Genomic DNA, 18,332 nt, shown 5'->3' with positions numbered 1-18,332 from the left:
CAATTCACCCCATCCCACCGAACCTCTCTCCACCCCAATTCACCACAACTCACCCCATCCCACTGAACCTCTCTCCACCCAAACTCACCCCATCCCACTAAAACCCTCTCCACCCCAACTCACCCCATCCCACTGAACCCCTCTCCACCCCAACTCACCCCATCCCACTGAACCTCCCTCCACCCCAATTCACACCATCCCACTGAACCCCTCTCCACCCCAACTCACCCCAACTCACCCCAACTCACCCCGTTCCACTGAACCTCTCTCCACCCCATCACACCCCATCCCTCTGAACCTCTATCCACCCCAACTCACCCCAACTCACACCATCCCACCGAACCTCTCTCCACCCCATCCCACTGAATCTCTCTCCACCCCAACTCACCCCATCCCACTGAACCTCCCTCCACCCCAATTCACCCCAACTCACCCCAGCCCACTGAACTTCTCACCACCCCAACTCACCCCAACCCACTGAACCCCTCTCCACCCCAACTCACCCCATCCCACTGAACCCCTCTCCACCCCAACTCACCCCATCCCACTGAACCTCTCTCCATCCCAAATCACCCCATCCCACTGAACCTTTTTCCACCCCAACTCACCCCATCCCACCTAACCTCTCTCCACCCCAATTCACCCCATCCCACTGAATCTCTCTCCACCCCAACTCAGCCCATCCCACTGAACCTCTCTCCACCCCAATTCACACCATCCCACTGAACCTCCCTCCACTCCAATTCACCCCAACTCACCCCAGCCCACTGACCCCCTCTCTACCCCAACTCACCCCATCCCACTGAACCCCTCTCCACCCCAACTCACCCCATCCCACTGAACCTCTCTCCACCCCAACTCACCCCATCCCACTGAACCTCTCTCCACCCCAACTCACCCCATCCCACTGAACCTCTCTCCACCCCAATTCACCCCAACTCACCACATCCCACTGAACCTCTCTCCACCCCAATTCACACCATCCCACTGAACCTCCCTCCACTCCAATTCACCCCAACTCACCACATCCCACTGAACCCCTCTCCACCCCAACTCACCCCATCCCACTGAACCCCTCTCCACCCCAACTCACCCCATCTCACTGAACCTCTCTCCACCCCAATTCACCACAACTCACCCCATCCCACTGAACCCCTCTCCACCCCAACTCACCCCATCCCACTGAACCCCTCTCCACCCCAAATCACCCCATTCCACTGAACCTCTCTCCACCCCAACTCACCCCATCCCACTGAACCTCTCTCCACCCCAACTCACCCCATCCCACTGAACCTCCCTCCACTCCAATTCACCCCAACTAACCCCAGCCCACTGAACCCCTCTCTACCCCAACTCACCCCATCCCACTGAACCCCTCTCCACCCCAACTCACCCCATCCCACTGAACCTCTCTCCACCCCAACTCACCCCATCCCACTGAACCTCTCTCCACCCCAATTCACCACAACTCACCCCATCCCACCGAACCTCTCTCCACCCCAATTCACCACAACTCACCCCATCCCACTGAACCCCTCTCCACCCCAACTCACCCCATCCCACTGAACCCCTCTCCACCCCAACTCACCCCATCCCACTGAACTTCTCTCCACCCCAACTCAACCTCTCTCCACCCCAACTCAGCCCATTCCACTGAACCTCTCTCCACCCCAATTCACCACAACTCACCCCATCCCACCTAACCTCTCTCCACCCCAATTCACCCCATCCCACCGAACCTCTCTCCACCCCAATTCACCACAACTCACCCCATCCCACTGAACCTCTCTCCACCCAAACTCACCCCATCCCACTAAACCCCTCTCCACCCCAACTCACCCCATCCCACTGAACCCCTCTCCACCCCAACTCACCCCATCCCACTGAACCTCCCTCCACCCCAATTCACACCATCCCACTGAACCCCTCTCCACCCCAACTCACCCCAACTCACCCCAACTCACCCCGTTCCACTGAACCTCTCTCCACCCCATCACACCCCATCCCTCTGAACCTCTATCCACCCCAACTCACCCCAACTCACACCATCCCACCGAACCTCTCTCCACCCCATCCCACTGAATCTCTCTCCACCCCAACTCACCCCATCCCACTGAACCTCCCTCCACCCCAATTCACCCCAACTCACCCCAGCCCACTGAACTTCTCACCACCCCAACTCACCCCATCCCACTGAACCCCTCTCCACCCCAACTCACCCCATCCCACTGAACCCCTCTCCACCCCAACTCACCCCATCCCACTGAACCTCTCTCCATCCCAAATCACCCCATCCCACTGAACCTTTTTCCACCCCAACTCACCCCAACTCACCCCATCCCACCTAACCTCTCTCCACCCCAAATCACCCCATCCCACTGAATCTCTCTCCACCCCAACTCACCCCATCCCACTGAACCTCTCTCCACCCCAATTCACACCATCCCACTGAACCTCCCTCCACTCCAATTCACCCCAACTCACCCCAGCCCACTGACCCCCTCTCTACCCCAACTCACCCCATCCCACTGAACCCCTCTCCACCCCAACTCACCCCATCCCACTGAACCTCTCTCCACCCCAACTCACCCCATCCCACTGAACCTCTCTCCACCCCAACTCACCCCATCCCACTGAACCTCTCTCCACCCCAATTCACCCCAACTCACCACATCCCACTGAACCTCTCTCCACCCCAATTCACACCATCCCACTGAACCTCCCTCCACTCCAATTCACCCCAACTCACCACATCCCACTGAACCCCTCTCCACCCCAACTCACCCCATCCCACTGAACCCCTCTCCACCCCAACTCACCCCATCTCACTGAACCTCTCTCCACCCCAATTCACCACAACTCACCCCATCCCACTGAACCCCTCTCCACCCCAACTCACCCCATCCCACTGAACCCCTCTCCACCCCAACTCACCCCATTCCACTGAACCTCTCTCCACCCCAACTCACCCCATCCCACTGAACCTCTCTCCACCCCAACTCACCCCATCTCACTGAACCTCTCTCCACCCCAATCACCACAACTCACCCCATCCCACCTAACCTCTCTCCACCCCAATTCACCACAACTCACCCCATCCCACTGAACCCCTCTCCACCCCAACTCACCCCATCCCACTGAACCCCTCTCCACCCCAACTCACCCCATCCCACTGAACCTCTCTCCACCCCAACTCAGCCCATTCCACTGAACCTCTCTCCACCCCAATTCACCACAACTCACCCCATCCCACCTAACCTCTCTCCGCCCCAATTCACCACAACTCACCCCATCCCACTGAACCCCTCTCCACCCCAACTCACCCCATCCCACTGAACCCCTCTCCACCCCAACTCACCCCATCCCACTGAACCTCTCTCCACCCCAACTCACCCCATTCCACTGAACCTCTCTCCACCCCAATTCACCACAACTCACCCCATCCCACCTAACCTCTCTCCGCCCCAATTCACCACAACTCACCCCATCCCACTGAACCTCTCTCCACCCAAACTCACCCCATCCCACTAAACCCCTCTCCACCCCAACTCACCCCATCCCACTGCACCTCTCTCCACCCCAACTCACCCCATCCCACTGAACCTCTCTCCACCCCAACTCAGCCCATCCCACTGAACCTCTCTCCACCCCAATTCACACCATCCCACTGAACCTCCCTCCACTCCAATTCACCCCAACTCACCCCAGCCCACTGAACCCCTCTCTACCCCAACTCACCCCATCCCACTGAACCCCTCTCCACCCCAACTCACCCCATCCCACTGAACCTCTCTCCACCCCAACTCACCCCATCCCCCTGAACCTCTCTCCACCCCAATTCACCACAACTCACCCCATCCCACTGAACCTCTCTCCACCCCAATTCACCACAACTCACCCCATCCCACTGAACCTCTCTCCACCCCAACTCACCCCATCCCACTGAACCCCTCTCCACCCCAACTCACCCCAATTCACCCCAACTCACCCCAGCCCACTGAACTTCTCTCCACCCCAACTCACCCCATCCCACTGAACCCCTCTCCACCCCAACTCACCCCATCCCACTGAACCTCTCTCCACCCCAAATCACCCCATCCCACTGAACCTCTTTCCACCCCAACTCACCCCATCCCACCAATCTCTCTCCACCCCAATTCACCACAACTCACCCCATCCCACTGAACCTCTCTCCACCCCAATTCACCACAACTCACCCCATCCCACTGAACCTCTCTCCACCCCAACTCACCCCAGCCCACTGAACCTCTCTCCACCCCAACTCACCCCATCCCAGTGAACCTCTTTCCACCCCAACTCACGCCATCCCACTGAACCTCTCTCCACCCCAACTCACCCCATCTCACTGAACCTCTCTCCACCCCAGCTCACCCCATCCCAGTGAACCTCTTTCCACCCCAACTCACGCCATCCCACTGAACCTTTCTCCATCCCAATTCACCTCACCCCACCCCATTCAGCTCACCCCACTAAACCCCTCTTCAGCACACTGCACTCCATCCCAACCTATTCCACCCCACCCCACCCCACCCAATCACACCCCATTGCACCCTGGGATTGACTCTGTACAATGTCAGTATGATTTTACACAGCTCTATACAACCTCATTCTCCCATGCTCCAGCTTAAGAAATAACCTCCCATCATCAGCCTTTGCTTCATACATTGAAGCCAGTTGTGTTCCAATTAGCCAGCTCTTCCTGGATCTCAATCAATCAAACTTTCCATAGCAGCATACCATTTGGACCCCTCGCTGACTCTTCACTTGCTGACATAACTGGGGGTGGGGGAATACAAGGGTGTCATCAGTATTTTGATGGGTGTGTAACAAATATATTCCCTCACTCTGGGTATCTTAGGCCAATGCCGAGAAGCTGTGCAGAACGTATGAGGATCAACTGAGCGAAGCAAATAATAAAGTGGGAGAACTGCAGCGGCAGGTGTCTGATCTTGCTTCACACAAGGCCAAGCTAGAGAGTCAAAACGGTAAGAAACTGCAAAATAATGTATGGGGGATGGACAGGGTTGGAGGAAGAGATCATTACCTCCCCTTGGATATACCTGCATAAATACTTCCCCTCAATGAGGATGCTGTGGAAGTTGCAGGAGGAGCAAACTTTAAAGATAACTGTATGAAAATCAAAAACTGCAGATAGAGGAAACATGAAATCACTGGTGTTCCACAGGGATGGGTGCAGGGACTTTATAAAAATCTTGGCTGGTCTGTTCTCTGATATGTAGGTTTTCTTTTCTCTCCATTCTCACTCTCTAAATGCTGCTATTCACACCTCCCCTAGTTTTACCCTGTCACTCCTTCCCCAGCTTTCAAGTTTTTATTTGTGTCTCCTTCCCAGATCTGGTTAAGGGTCTTCATTCTGAAATATTAGCACTGTTCCGCTTCCTGCAGATAAGGTCTGATCTGCTGAACACTTCCAGCATTTTGTTTTGTATTTCAGTTTTCTGCATCTGTAGTTATGTTGGTTTTCACAGATGGATGGGTGACCACAACAATTTACCTGAAATGTCGACTGTTTCCCTTTCCACAGCCGTTCCTTAGTTTGCTGAACGTTTCCATCATTTTGTGTTTCTGTCCTGATTTTAATTCAGACAGCCAGTTCTGGCCACAATGAACCAGGGATCAATAATCAAGATGATGTGCCCTTTGTGGTTCCTTTTGCTTGTGAGCCAAGGAGAGAGCGCTGTCAGCAGTTTTAACTGCCTAAATGCCTAATCCAGACACACCAAGAGCCAATACATACGGGTGACCATAAGATCACAAGAAATAGGAGCAAAATTAGGCTACTTGGTGCATCATGGCAGTTTTATTGTCCTTCTCAACCCCATTTTCCTAACTTTGACACCCTTCAAGACTCTAATCAAGACCCTATCAATCTCATCTTTATGACGGCCTCCACAGCCATCTGTGGCAATGAATTCCAGATTTCTCACCCCCTGGCCAAAGAAATTCCTTCTCATCTCTATTGCGAATTGGTGTCCCTGTACTTTGAGGCAGTGCCCTCTGGTCTGGACTTACCCACTATAGGAAACATTCTCTCCACATCCACTCTATCTCGGCCTTACAATATTGGGGTGGGATTGGTTAGGCAGGGATCTGTGATTCCATGTAAATGAGCACTGTAATTCAACATGAATGAACATGAAGGATATCTACTTGATAAACACTGGTGACACTGGAAATTGGAGTAGCAGCGTGACAAAGCATCAAGAATTGTTCGGGTTCAGGGGGAGGCACGGTGAGGAATCTACTTATGATCATTCATGAACTTGTAAATTTGTTCTTTGATTGTTATCAACAGGAGAATTCAGCAGACAAATGGAAGAAAAGGAGGCTTTGATTAGCCAACTAAGCCGGGGGAAATTGTCATTCACACAAAGTATCGAAGAGTTGAAAAGGCAGCTGGAAGAAGAGAACAAAGTAGGTTCAACAAAACCCCTGTTATCAAACACTGTGCCATACATCAGGGCACATGATCCAGTGTTTGGTCAAACACTTAGATTTAAAGGGATTAAAGAAGGAAAGAGAGGTTTAGAGTAGGAATTCGATAGCTTAAATCCTGGTGACAAATTAATGGTCAAAGGACTGGGGCTGAACAACTGTTCAGTTTCTGTGAGCCATTAAAACAGAAAAGATAAGAACCATGGAATGGGTAGAACCGAAGAAAAAGGGTATAAAGACCATAAGATATAGGAGCAGAATTAGGCCATCTGATCCATCAAGTCTGATTTGCCATTCAGTCATGGCTGATCCTTTTCCCTGTCCTCAGCTCCACTCTCCAGCTTTCTCCCCATAACCATTGATACCGTGCCCAATCAAGAAACTATCAATCTCTGCCTTAAATGCACCCAATGACCTGGCCTCCACAGCTGCCTGTGGTAATAAATTCCACAAATTCACCACCCTCTGGCTGAAGAAATGACTCTGCATCTGTTTTAAATGGATGCCCCTCTATCCTGAGACTGTGCCCTCCTGTCCTAGACTCACCCACCACGGGAAACATCCTTTCCACATCTACTCTGTCTGGGCCTTTCAATGTTCAAAAGGTTTCAATGAGATTCCCCCCCCCCCCACCCATCCTTTTAAATTCCAATGAGTACAGACCCAGAACTAATTTAAATATTCCTCGTATGATAACCCTTTCATTCCTGAAATCATCATTGTGAACCTCCTCTGGACTCCCTCCAATGCCAGCACATCTTTTCTAAGATGTGGAGCCCAATACTCAGGGTCAGGCCTCACCAGTGCCTTATAAAGCCTCAGTATCACATCCCTGCTCTTGTATTCTAGACTTCTTGAAATGAATGCTAACATTGCATTTGCCTTCCTCACCACCAGTTCAACCTACAAGTTAACCTTCAGGGTGTTCTGCACAAGGACTCCCAAGTCCCTTTGTGTATCAGATTTTTGGATTTTCTCTCCGTTTAGAAAACTGTCTGCAGGAAACCATGCTAAATTTGTCCTATCTTGTCCTGTGTCACCAAGTACTCCATAATCTCATCCTTAACAATTGGCACCAACATCTTCCCAACCACTGAGGTCAGGCTAACTTGTCTATAATTTCCTTTCTGCTGCCTTCCTCCCTTCTTAAAGAGTGGAGTGACATTTGCAATTTTCCAGTCCCCCGGGACCATGCCAGAGTCCAATGATTTTTGAAAAATCTTTACTAATGCCTTCACAATTTCTACCACTACCTCTTTCAAAACCCTGAGATGCAATTCATCTGGTCCAAGTGACTTAAGTACCCTTAAGCTTTCTGAACATCTTCTCCCTTTTAACAGTAACTGCACTCACTTCTCTTCCTTTACATCTTCAACATCTGGCACACTGCTAGTGTCTTCCACAGTGAAGACTGATGTAAAATACTCATTTAGTTCATCTCCCTGATATCTCCTTGGTCCCTGATATTATTTCTCCAACCTCATTTTCTAGTGGTCCTCTGTCCATTCTCAGCTCTCTTTTATTTTTTAATGTATTTGAAAAAGCTTTTACTATCCACTTTGATATTGTTTGCTTTCATATTTCATCTTTTCCTTCCTAATGATTCTTCTAGTTGTTCTCTGTAGGGTTTTAAAAGCTTCCCAATCCTCTGTCTTCCCACTTTGCTTTGTTGTCTGCCCTCTCTTTGCTTTTACAATAGCTTTGACATCCCTTATCAGCCATGGTTGTACTATTTTGTCATTTGAGTATTTAAAAATGGATTGTAGACCAGAAGTAAATGCTAATCAGAAGGGTGAACAGTATCCAGAGACAATTTGCAGTGGGAGTTTTATAGCCTGCAGTGCGAGAGAGACCAGTTATGAAGTGTTGGAAGTGATTTACTCACAAGTTAACAAAGCCAGGCATTAGGATTGCCGTTGCTGATGAGATGAGACAGAATAGAATCAGACTATCTCACAGAGAATCCAACGTGATGGTGCTGATATGAGTTCTGAAGCTCATCCCAAGATCTCTGAGTACCTAACCTGGTCCCAACATATCGATGTAGTCATAAAGAAGGCAAGACAGTGACTATACTTCATTAGGAGTTTGAAGAGATTTGGTATGTCAACAAAAACAGTCAGAAACTTCTATAGGTGTACCATGGAGAGCATTCTGACAGGCTGCATCACTGTCTAGTATGGGGGGTGGGGCTACCGCACAGAACAGAAGGAAGCTATAGAAGGTTGTAAATCTAGTCAGCTCCATCCTGGGCACTAGCCTACAAAGTACCCAGGACCCCTTTACGGAGCGGTGTCTCAGAAAGGCAGCGTCCATTATTAAGGACCTCCAGCACCCAGGGCATGCCCTTTCCTCACTGTTACCATCAGGTAGGAGGTACAGAAGCCTGAAGGCACACACTCAGCGATTCAGGAACAGCTTCTTCCCCTCTGCTATACCATTCCTAAATGGACATTGAACCCATGAACACTACCTCACTTTTTCAATATATAGACCAGTGAGCCTTACGTCTGTGGTGGGAAAGCTGTTGGAAAAGATTCTTAGAGATAGGATCTATAGGCATTTAGAGAATCATGGTCTGATCAGGGACAGTCAGCACGGCTTTGTGAAGGGCAGATCGTGTCTAACAAGCCTGATAGAGTTCTTTGAGGAGGTGACCAGGCATATAGATGAGGGTAGTGCAGTGGATGTGATCTATATGGATTTTAGTAAGGCTCTTGACAAGGTTCCACACGGTAGGCTTATTCAGAAAGTTAGAAGGCATGGGATCCAGGGAAGTTTGGCCAGGGGGATTCAGAATTGGCTTGCCTGTAGAAGGCAGAGGGTGGTGGTGGAGGGAGTACATTCAGATTGGAGGATTGTGACTAGTGGTGTCCCACAAGATCTGTTTTGGGACCTCTACTTTTCATGATTTTTATTAACGACCTGGATGTGGGGGTAGAAAGGTGGGTTGGCAAGTTTGCAGATGACACAAAGCTTGGTGGTGTTGTAGATAGTGTAGAGGATTGTCAAAGATTGCAGAGAGACATTGATAGGATGCAGAAGTGGGCTGAGAAGTGGCAGATGGAGTTCAACCCGGAGAAGTGTGAGGTGGTACACATTGGAAGGACAAACTCCAAGGCAGAGTACAAAGTAAATGGCAGGATACTTGGTAGTGTGGAGGAGCAGAGGGATCTCGGGGTACGTGTCCACAGATCCCTGAAAGTTGCCTCACAGGTGGATAGGGTAGTTAAGAAAGCTTATGGGGTGTTAGCTTTCATAAGTCGAGGGATAGAGTTTAAGAATCGCGATGTAATGATGCAGCTCTATAAAACTCTGGTTAGGCCACACTTGGAGTACTGTGTCCAGTTCTGGTCACCTCACTATAGGAAGGATGTGGAAGCATTGGAAAGGGTACAGAGGAGATCTACCACGATGCTGCCTGGTTTAGAAAGTATACTGTATGATCAGAGATTAAGGGAGCTATGGCTTTACTCTTTGGCGAGAAGGAGGATGAGAGGAGACATGATAGAGGTGTACAAGATAATAAGAGGAATAGATAGAGTGGATAGCCAGCGCCTCTTCCCCAGGGCACCACTGCTCAATACAAGAGGACATAGCTTTAAGGTAAGGGGCGGGAAGTTCAAGGGGGATATTAGAGGAAGGTTTTTTACTCAGAGAGTGGCTGGTGTGTGGAATGCACTGCCTGAGTCAGTGGTGGAGGCAGATACACTAATGAAGTTTAAGAGACAACTAGGCAGGTATATGGAGGAATGTAAGGTGGGGGCTTATATGGGAGGCAGGGTTTGAGGGTCGGCACAACATTGTGGGCTGAAGGGCCTGTACTGTACTGTACTATTCTATGTTCTATGTTCTATGTTCTGTTTTTTGCACAATTTTTAAACTCCAATATATGTATACTGTCCCGGATAGAGAAAAAAAAAAAATTTGAGGAGGATGCTAAGAGGATGCAGGGTGACTTGGATAGGTTGGGTGAGTGGGCAAACTCATGGCAGATGCAATTTAATGTGGATAAATGTGAAGTTATCCACTTTGGTGGCAAAAATAGGAAAACAGATTATTATCTGAATGGTGGCCGATTAGGAAAAGGGGAGGTGCAACGAGACCTGGGTGTCATTATACACCAGTCATTGAAAGTGGGCATGCAGGTACAGCAGGCGGTGAAAAAGGCGAACGGTATGCTGGCATTTATAGCGAGAGGATTCGAGTACAGGAGCAGGGAGGTACTACTGCAGTTGTACAAGGCCTTGGTGAGACCACACCTGGAGTATTGTGTGCAGTTTTGGTCCCCTAATCTGAGGAAAGACATCTTTGCCATAGAGGGAGTACAAAGAAGGTTCACCAGATTGATTCCTGGGATGGCAGGTCTTTCATATGAAGAAAGACTGGATGAACTGGGCTTGTACTCGTTGGAATTTAGAAGATTGAGGGGGGATCTGATTGAAACGTATAAGATCCTAAAGGGATTGGACAGGCTAGATGCGGGAAGATTGTTCCCGATGTTGGGGAGGTCTAGAACGAGGGGTCACAGTTTGAGGATAGAGGGGAAGCCTTTTAGGACCGAGGTTAGGAAAAACTTCTTCACACAGAGAGTGGTGAATCTGTGGAATTCTCTGCCACAGCAAACTGTTGAGGCCAGTTCATTAGCTATGTTTAAAAGGAAGTTAGATATGGCCCTTGTGGCTACAGGGGTCAGGGGGTATGGAGGGAAGGCTGGGTTCTGAGTTGGATGATCAGCCATGGTTTATTTATTCTTCTATATCATGTATTTCATTGAACTGCTGCTGCTAAGTTATCAAATTTCATGACACATGTTGGTGATAATAAACCTGGTTCTGAGTCTAATTCTGAAACACAGGTGACTGTACTGGTTTCTCATCAGACAGTTACTATGGAGAGGAACGGGAATGGCTAGGGAATGTATCTAGTGGCGAGAGATATAGGAACCAGTGCTGGTATTCTCATTGCTTAATGGGAAGAATTTATTGCTTGTCTAGGATTGAATGTTGTGCAAAGGAAAGGGATTGGAAGATTTGGTGTTGCAGTATCAGCGATGAGGGTATAGTACTTTGAGCTGGTGTTGGGAACGGCAGCAGTTAGATGAGATGAAGATACCAAGAATAAATTCTAGCGATCACCTAAGATAACATCGTAGGAGTGGGAAGGGAATGAATGAAGTACTACAGACACTACAGATCTGAAATGCTGGAAACAATAGCTGGTGTGTAAGGAAGCAAAGGAGGTTATGGTACAACTATACTCCAGCTGTGGTTTGACCATTGTTTTATAATGTGTCCAGCTGTGGTTGCTACCCATTGGACTGCAGAGGAGAATCACTGGCAACTGATGGATAGCGAAGAAGGTTAGGACCATATCTGGATCAACTGGGAATACGGGCACAGGAATGGCAGTTGTTTTAACTCCCTAAAAGCAGACAAGTACAAAGTCATGCATTTTGGGAAGTTATCCCAGGACAAGGCACTGTCGCAGTCAAACTCTGTGTGGTTGTTATGTGGGGAGAGACCCAGGGGCATGTACATTGTTCCCTGACCGTGGCCACAGTGGTGAAGAAGGCCTTCGGTAAGCTTGTCTTCATTGGACAGGGTGTTGTGTACAAGAATTGTGATGTCATGTAACAGCTGTACAAAAAGTTTGTTTATGGAGAAAGCTGCCAGATGAAGTGTTAAAGGTAGGTACAATTATGACGTTGAAAAGACAGGTTAATGGATTGGAAAGGTTTAGAGGATATGAGCCAAATGTAGTCAAATGGGGAAGTTCGGTACCTTGGTCAGCATAGATGAGTTAGCCAACGGGCCTGTTTCTCGGCTGTATAACCCTAATAATCTAGCGTTAAACCTAACCTGCAGCACATATATTTAAGAAAATAATGGTTAGGAAATGTCGAGGAATGGTCAGAATATATGGGCTTTAGAGGGAGGAAATGTGAAAGAAGCTGAATATCCTGCTGAGCAGGTGAACAATTGGTAATTTTGAACTGAAGTTCAGAGACCAACTGGAAATCTGGTCATCACTGACAATGCTTCATCTGGAATTAGAAATGATTAGTTTCTAGTGTCTGAGGCCCATTCTGTCACCAGCCAAGCTCACAACCGCGCATCATCTGGGAAATCTGATGTGGTAGGATCAGGAGCTCCCGTCAATTATTCCTCTCCTTGTGGTTCACTGCTGATGTAGCTGCTGAACATCAATAGCATTGTATCTGGACCCAGTCTGTACAATTCAGTATAATATTGAGCAATGTCTTTAGACCCAAGCTGTCTAGAAGGCTAATTGCTGTTGACCGTCCCCTCACTTGGCTTCAATGTAGGATAGTCATGACTTAATGGATAAATGTAATTGCCAGCAGGGCCCACAAGATTTCTTTTTGTGCTTTCATTAAAGAGCAAGAACGCCCTGGCTCACGCCCTGCACGCTTCCAGACATGACTGTGACCTGCTGAGAGAACAGTACGAGGAGGAGCAGGAAGCTAAGGCTGAGCTCCAGCGAGCATTGTCCAAGGCCAATACCGAGGTGGCTCAGTGGAGAAACAAATATGAAACTGATGCGATCCAGAGAACAGAGGAACTGGAGGAAGCAAAGTACGTACAGGCTTTACATTTCCTCCAGAAACTGGTGGGAATGTACTTCGTTTCCCCTGAGTAATTTCTCTGATCTTCATGTCTCTGAAGGCAGGTACAGTTAGTGCTGCCACCATATAGTTTTAGTGATCCAGTTCAATCTTAACCACAAACACAGTGGACGATAGGGCACTGAGGAATGTGGTAGAACCGACGGATCTGGGAATACAGAGCCATAATTAATTGAAATGTGTCACAAGTAGCTAGGGTCATAAAGAGAACTTTTAGCACATTGGCTTTCATAACTCAATGTATTTAGTGCAGGAGTTGGGATGTTATGTTGAAGTTGCATTGAGGCCTAATTTTAAGATTTATCACCTACCTACAGGAAAGATATCAATAAGATTGAAAGAGTCCAGAGAAAATTTACAAGGGGGTCAGTGGGACTTCAGGTCCTGAATTATCGACAGAGATTCTATAGGATAGGACTTTTCCACTAGAGTGCAGGAGAATGAGGGGAAATTTGATAGGGGTATACAAAATTATGAAGGGTACAGACAGGGTAAATAAAAGCAGGCTGGGTGAGACTGCAACTAGAGGTCTTAGGTTAAGGATGAAAGGTGAAGTACTTAAAGGGAGCCTAAAGGGATGCCTCTTCACTCAGAGGGTGGTAAAAGTATGGAATGCCAGCAGAAGTGAAGGTTGCAGGTTTGACTGTGATATTCAAGAGAAGGATTTAAGGGCCCAAGTTACAGGGACAGGTTGAGTGAGTTTGGAATTTATTCCCTGAAGAGTTAGGAGAACAAGGGGAGATTTGATAGAGATGTACAAAATTATGAGGGGTATAGATAGGGTAAATGCAAGCAAGCTTGTTCCACTGAGGTTCGGTGAGACTACAACCAGAGGTCATGGGTTAAGGGTGTAAGATTAAATACTTAAGGACAACTTTACACTTCATAATATAGTTTTTCATGTGATTTTATTCCATTACTGTTAGAGCCATAATGTTTGAGCTGAAAACAAAACCACAAACTCACTGGCCCCAGAGGAAGCTGGAAACCATTGCATAGAAACATAGAAAATAGGTGCAGGAGTAGGCCATTCGGCCCTTCAAGCCTGCACCGCCATTCAGTATGATCATGGCTGATCATCCAACTCAGAACCCTGCACCAGCCTTCCCTCCATACCCCCGATCCCTTTAGCCACAAGGGCCATATCTAACTCCCTCTTAAATATAGCCAATGAACTGGCCTCAACTGTTTCCTGAGGCAGAGAATTCCACAGATTCACCACTCTCTATGTGAAGAAGTTTTTCCTAATCTCGGTCCTAAAAGGCTTCCCCTCTATCCTCAAACTGTGACCCCTCGTTCTGGACTTCCCCAACATCGGGAACAATCTTCCTGCATCTAGCCTGTCCAATCCCTTTAGGATTTTATAGGTTTCAATCAGATCCCCCCTCAATCTTCTAAATTCCAATGAGTATATGCCTAGTCGATCCAGTCTTTCATCATAGGATGAATCTAGGATTGACCTTTGCCAATGATGCCCATCTTTATTTTGCAACATGTAACTCTAGTCATTGGATTGTATTCCCTCTGTCAGTTTTACTAGGGCTTCTTGATACCAAACTCAGTTAAATGTTGCTTTGATGTCAAGAGCTGTTGCTCTCAACTCAGCTCCGGAATTCAGCTGTTTGAGACCATGAGACATAGATGCAGCAATGGGTCAATTGGCCCACCGAGTCTGCTCCATCACTTCCTCATGGCTCATTTATTATCCTGTCCTGTTCAACCCCATTCTCTTGCCTTATCCCCATAACCTTTGACAAATCAAGAACCAAGCAAACTCCACTCTAAGTATACCCAGTGACTTGGCCTCCAGTGTCATCTGTAGCAATGAATAACACAGATTCAACCCCCTCTGACTAAAGCAATCCCTCCTTATCTCTGTTCTAAAGGGACGTCCTTGTATTCTGAGGATCTGCTCTTTTGTCCTAGGTGCCCCCACTATAGGAAGCATCCTCTCCACATCCACTCGATCTGGGCCTTTCAACATTCGATAAGTTTCAATGAGATCCCCCCTCATTCTTCTAAACTCCGGCGAGTACATACCTAGAGTCATCAAACGCTCTTCGTATGTTAACCCTTTCTTTCATGGGATCATTCTCATGAAGCTCCTTTGAATCTTCTCCAATACTAGTATTTCTTTTCTTAGAAAAGGGGCCCAAAACTGCTCACGATACTCCACAATACTTGGTTCAGAGTTGGCCAGGCTTGATGAAAGCTAAATTGGGGATTGGTGAGCCGAAAGAGTTAAGTGCTACTTGATGGCAGTCTGGATGACACTTTCTGTCACCTCATCAGTGGAGAGTAGACTGATTGGGAAGTAACCTGTCAGACCTTTTTGAATGGGACATGCCCGCACAATTTTCCACTGGATAAGTATTAGGTCAGGCTTTGGCCAAATGCACAGTTAATTCTGGGGCACAGGCCTTCAGTACTGCAGCCAGGATGTTGTCCAGTTCCACAGTGTTTGATGTGTGTCAAACATCAGAAAGAACAAAGGTTTACTGCAGTTAGATGGAAATGCAGACCAGTGGGTGGGTGGGTGGGGGGTGTGGGTAAATGGAGTGAGGTACCGGAGGAAGCGGTAAAGGCAGGTACAATGGCACTACTTAAAAAGCATTAGGACTGAGACATGGATAGGAAGAGAGTAGAGGGATATGGGTCAGATGAGAAAAATGGGATTGGGTTAGATGGGCACCACAGTCAGTGTAGATGAGTCAGGCCAAATGGCCTATTTCCATGCTGTATAACTCTCTGTGATGGGATTTCCTCTGCCTGCTGATCACAGGAAGAAGTTGGCCATCCGACTACAAGAAGCCGAGGAGGCAGTGGAAGCAGCAAATGCCAAGTGCTCCTCACTAGACAAGACCAAGCATCGTCTGCAGACAGAAATGGAGGACTTGACAATTGATTTGGAGAGGGCAAATTCGGCAGCCATTGCTTTTGACAAGAAGCAACGCAACTTTGATAAAATGATTGCTGACTGGAAGCAGAAGTTTGAGGAGGCACAGGCGGAGCTAGAGATGTCACAAAAGGAGTCTCGTAGTCTGAGTACTGAGCTCTTCAAACTCAAGAATGCCTACGAGGAATCCCTGGATCATTTGGAGACCCTCAAAAGGGAGAACAAGAACCTTCAAGGTATCTTAAAACTACAGGTTCTAATCTGGGATGCAGCTTCTGTGTCTTGGGTGAATAATATTACTGTATTTCCAGATCTCTGGCATTTTGGATGAGGAGGGGAAGAAGCTGGTTTGAGCTAGGAGAATGAGATTGTAAGTGTAGGTAAGGATTTCCAGTTTGAATGCAGAGAATGTTATAATGGGAGAGTTATATACAGAAATTTACAATGGGAGAGTTACAGTGTCTATAAAAAGTATTCACTGCCCCCTTGGAAGTTTTCATGTTTTGTTGTTTTTACAAATTTGAATCACAGTGGATTTAATTAGGATTTTTTGACACTGATCAACAGAAAAGTCTGTTTCATGTCAGTGAAAACAAATTTCTACAAATTGGTCTAAATTTATTACAATTATTAAACACAAATTAATTGATTACATAATTATTCACCCCTTTAAGTCAGTATTTAGTAGATGCACCTTTGGCAGCAACTACAGCCTTGAGTCCATGTGGATAGGTCTCTATCAGCTTTGCACATCTGGACACTGCAATTTTTCCCTATTCTTCTATATAAAACTGCACAAGCTGTCAGATTGCATGGGGAATGTTAGTGAATAGCCTTTATCAAGTCCAGCCACAAATTCTCAGTTGAATAGAGGTCTGGACTCTGACTTGGCCACTCCAGGATATTAACTTTGTTGTTTTTAAACCATTCCTGTGTAGCTTTGGCTTTATGCTTGGAAACAAATCTTCTCCCAAGTTACTCTTGCAGACTGCTTCGGGTTTTCCTCCAGGATTTCATTTTACCCTCCACCTTCACAAGACTTCCAGGGCCTGCTGCAGTGAAGCGTCCACATAGCATGATGCAGTCACCACCATGCTTCATGGTAGGGATGGTGTGTTCTTGGTGCTGTGTGGTGTTTGGCTTATGCTAAACATAGAGTTCAGTCTGATGGTCATTGATATCCCACTTTTTATTATTGGCTAGTCTCCCCTCATATTTCATCTTTTCCATTACAGCTTTTTTAATCGCCTTTTTTAATTTTAAAAGCTTCACAATCATCCAACTTCCCACTCACTTTTGTTACTTGTATGCCCTTGTATGCTTTTATGCAGTCCTTAATTTCCATTATTAGCCAAGGTTGCCTACCCCTGCCATTTGAGAACTTCTTCCTCTGTGGGACATATCTGAACTAATCCCAGAAACTTCAGCTATCTCTGCTCTGCCATCATCCCTGCCTATATCCTCCTCCAATCCACTTGGACAAGCTCCTCTGTCATACCTCTGTAATTCTCTTCATTCCATTGCGATATTGATACATGTGAGCCATGCTTCTCCCTCTCAAATTGCTGTATGAATTCGATCATATTATGATCACTGCCTCCTAACGGTTCCTTTACATTAAGCTCCCTAATAAGATCTGGGTTATTACACAACACCCAATCTAAGATAGCCTCTCCCCAAGTAGGCTGAAGCACAAGCTGCTCTAAAAAGCCATCTCGTAGCATTCAACAAGTTCCCTCCCTTGCAATCTGACACCAACCCAATTTTTCCAATCCCCTTGCGCATTGAAGTCCCTCATTACAATTGTGACATTACCTTTATTACATGCCTTTTCCAGTTCTCTTTGCAATCTCATTCCCACATCCTGGCTGCTATTTGGAGGCCTATGCAATATATGATTCCCATAATGGTTTTTTTACCCTTGCAATCTCTTAACTCCACTCACAAAGATTCAACATTCTCTGACCTTATGTCATCTCTTCCTAAAGATGTAATTCTAATCTCTTATCAACAGGGCCAAGCACTGCCTTTGCCTTCCTGGCTGTCCTTTCGATACAAGATATATTCTTTGATGTTAAGCTCCCAACATTGGCCTTCTTTCAGCCATGACTCTGTGATGCCCACAATGTCATACCGACCATCTCTAATTGCACATCAAGATCATCCACCTTATTTCGAATGCTATGTGAATTTAAATACAGCACCTTCAGCCCTGAATTCTTTGCCCTTTTGAATTTTGCCTCTGTGGTACAATTTAACTCTTTGCTGTCTGCATTTGTACCCAATTATTGGTTTGTCATCCTCAGCTCT

The 18,332-nt window shown here is 47.3% G+C and overlaps 1 protein-coding gene across 1 annotated transcript in view; it reads left to right on the top strand.

Annotated features, from left to right (window-relative positions):
- LOC134342616 (myosin-7-like) overlaps window positions 1-18,332 on the top strand; it is a 137,991-nt gene that overhangs the window by 93,051 nt on the left and 26,608 nt on the right. Inside the window, exons 29-32 of the mRNA XM_063040949.1 lie at window positions 4,880-5,006; window positions 6,338-6,456; window positions 12,880-13,076; window positions 15,909-16,258. Coding sequence (XP_062897019.1) covers window positions 4,880-5,006; window positions 6,338-6,456; window positions 12,880-13,076; window positions 15,909-16,258 — 793 coding nt within the window. The remainder of the gene's footprint in view (window positions 1-4,879; window positions 5,007-6,337; window positions 6,457-12,879; window positions 13,077-15,908; window positions 16,259-18,332) is intronic.

Source organism: Mobula hypostoma, chromosome 2 (genome assembly GCF_963921235.1).
Source record: "Mobula hypostoma chromosome 2, sMobHyp1.1, whole genome shotgun sequence".
Lineage (NCBI taxonomy): Eukaryota > Metazoa > Chordata > Chondrichthyes > Myliobatiformes > Myliobatidae > Mobula > Mobula hypostoma.
Note: the sequence above shows the minus strand (reverse complement) of the source record. Positions and strands in the feature narration are given on the sequence as shown.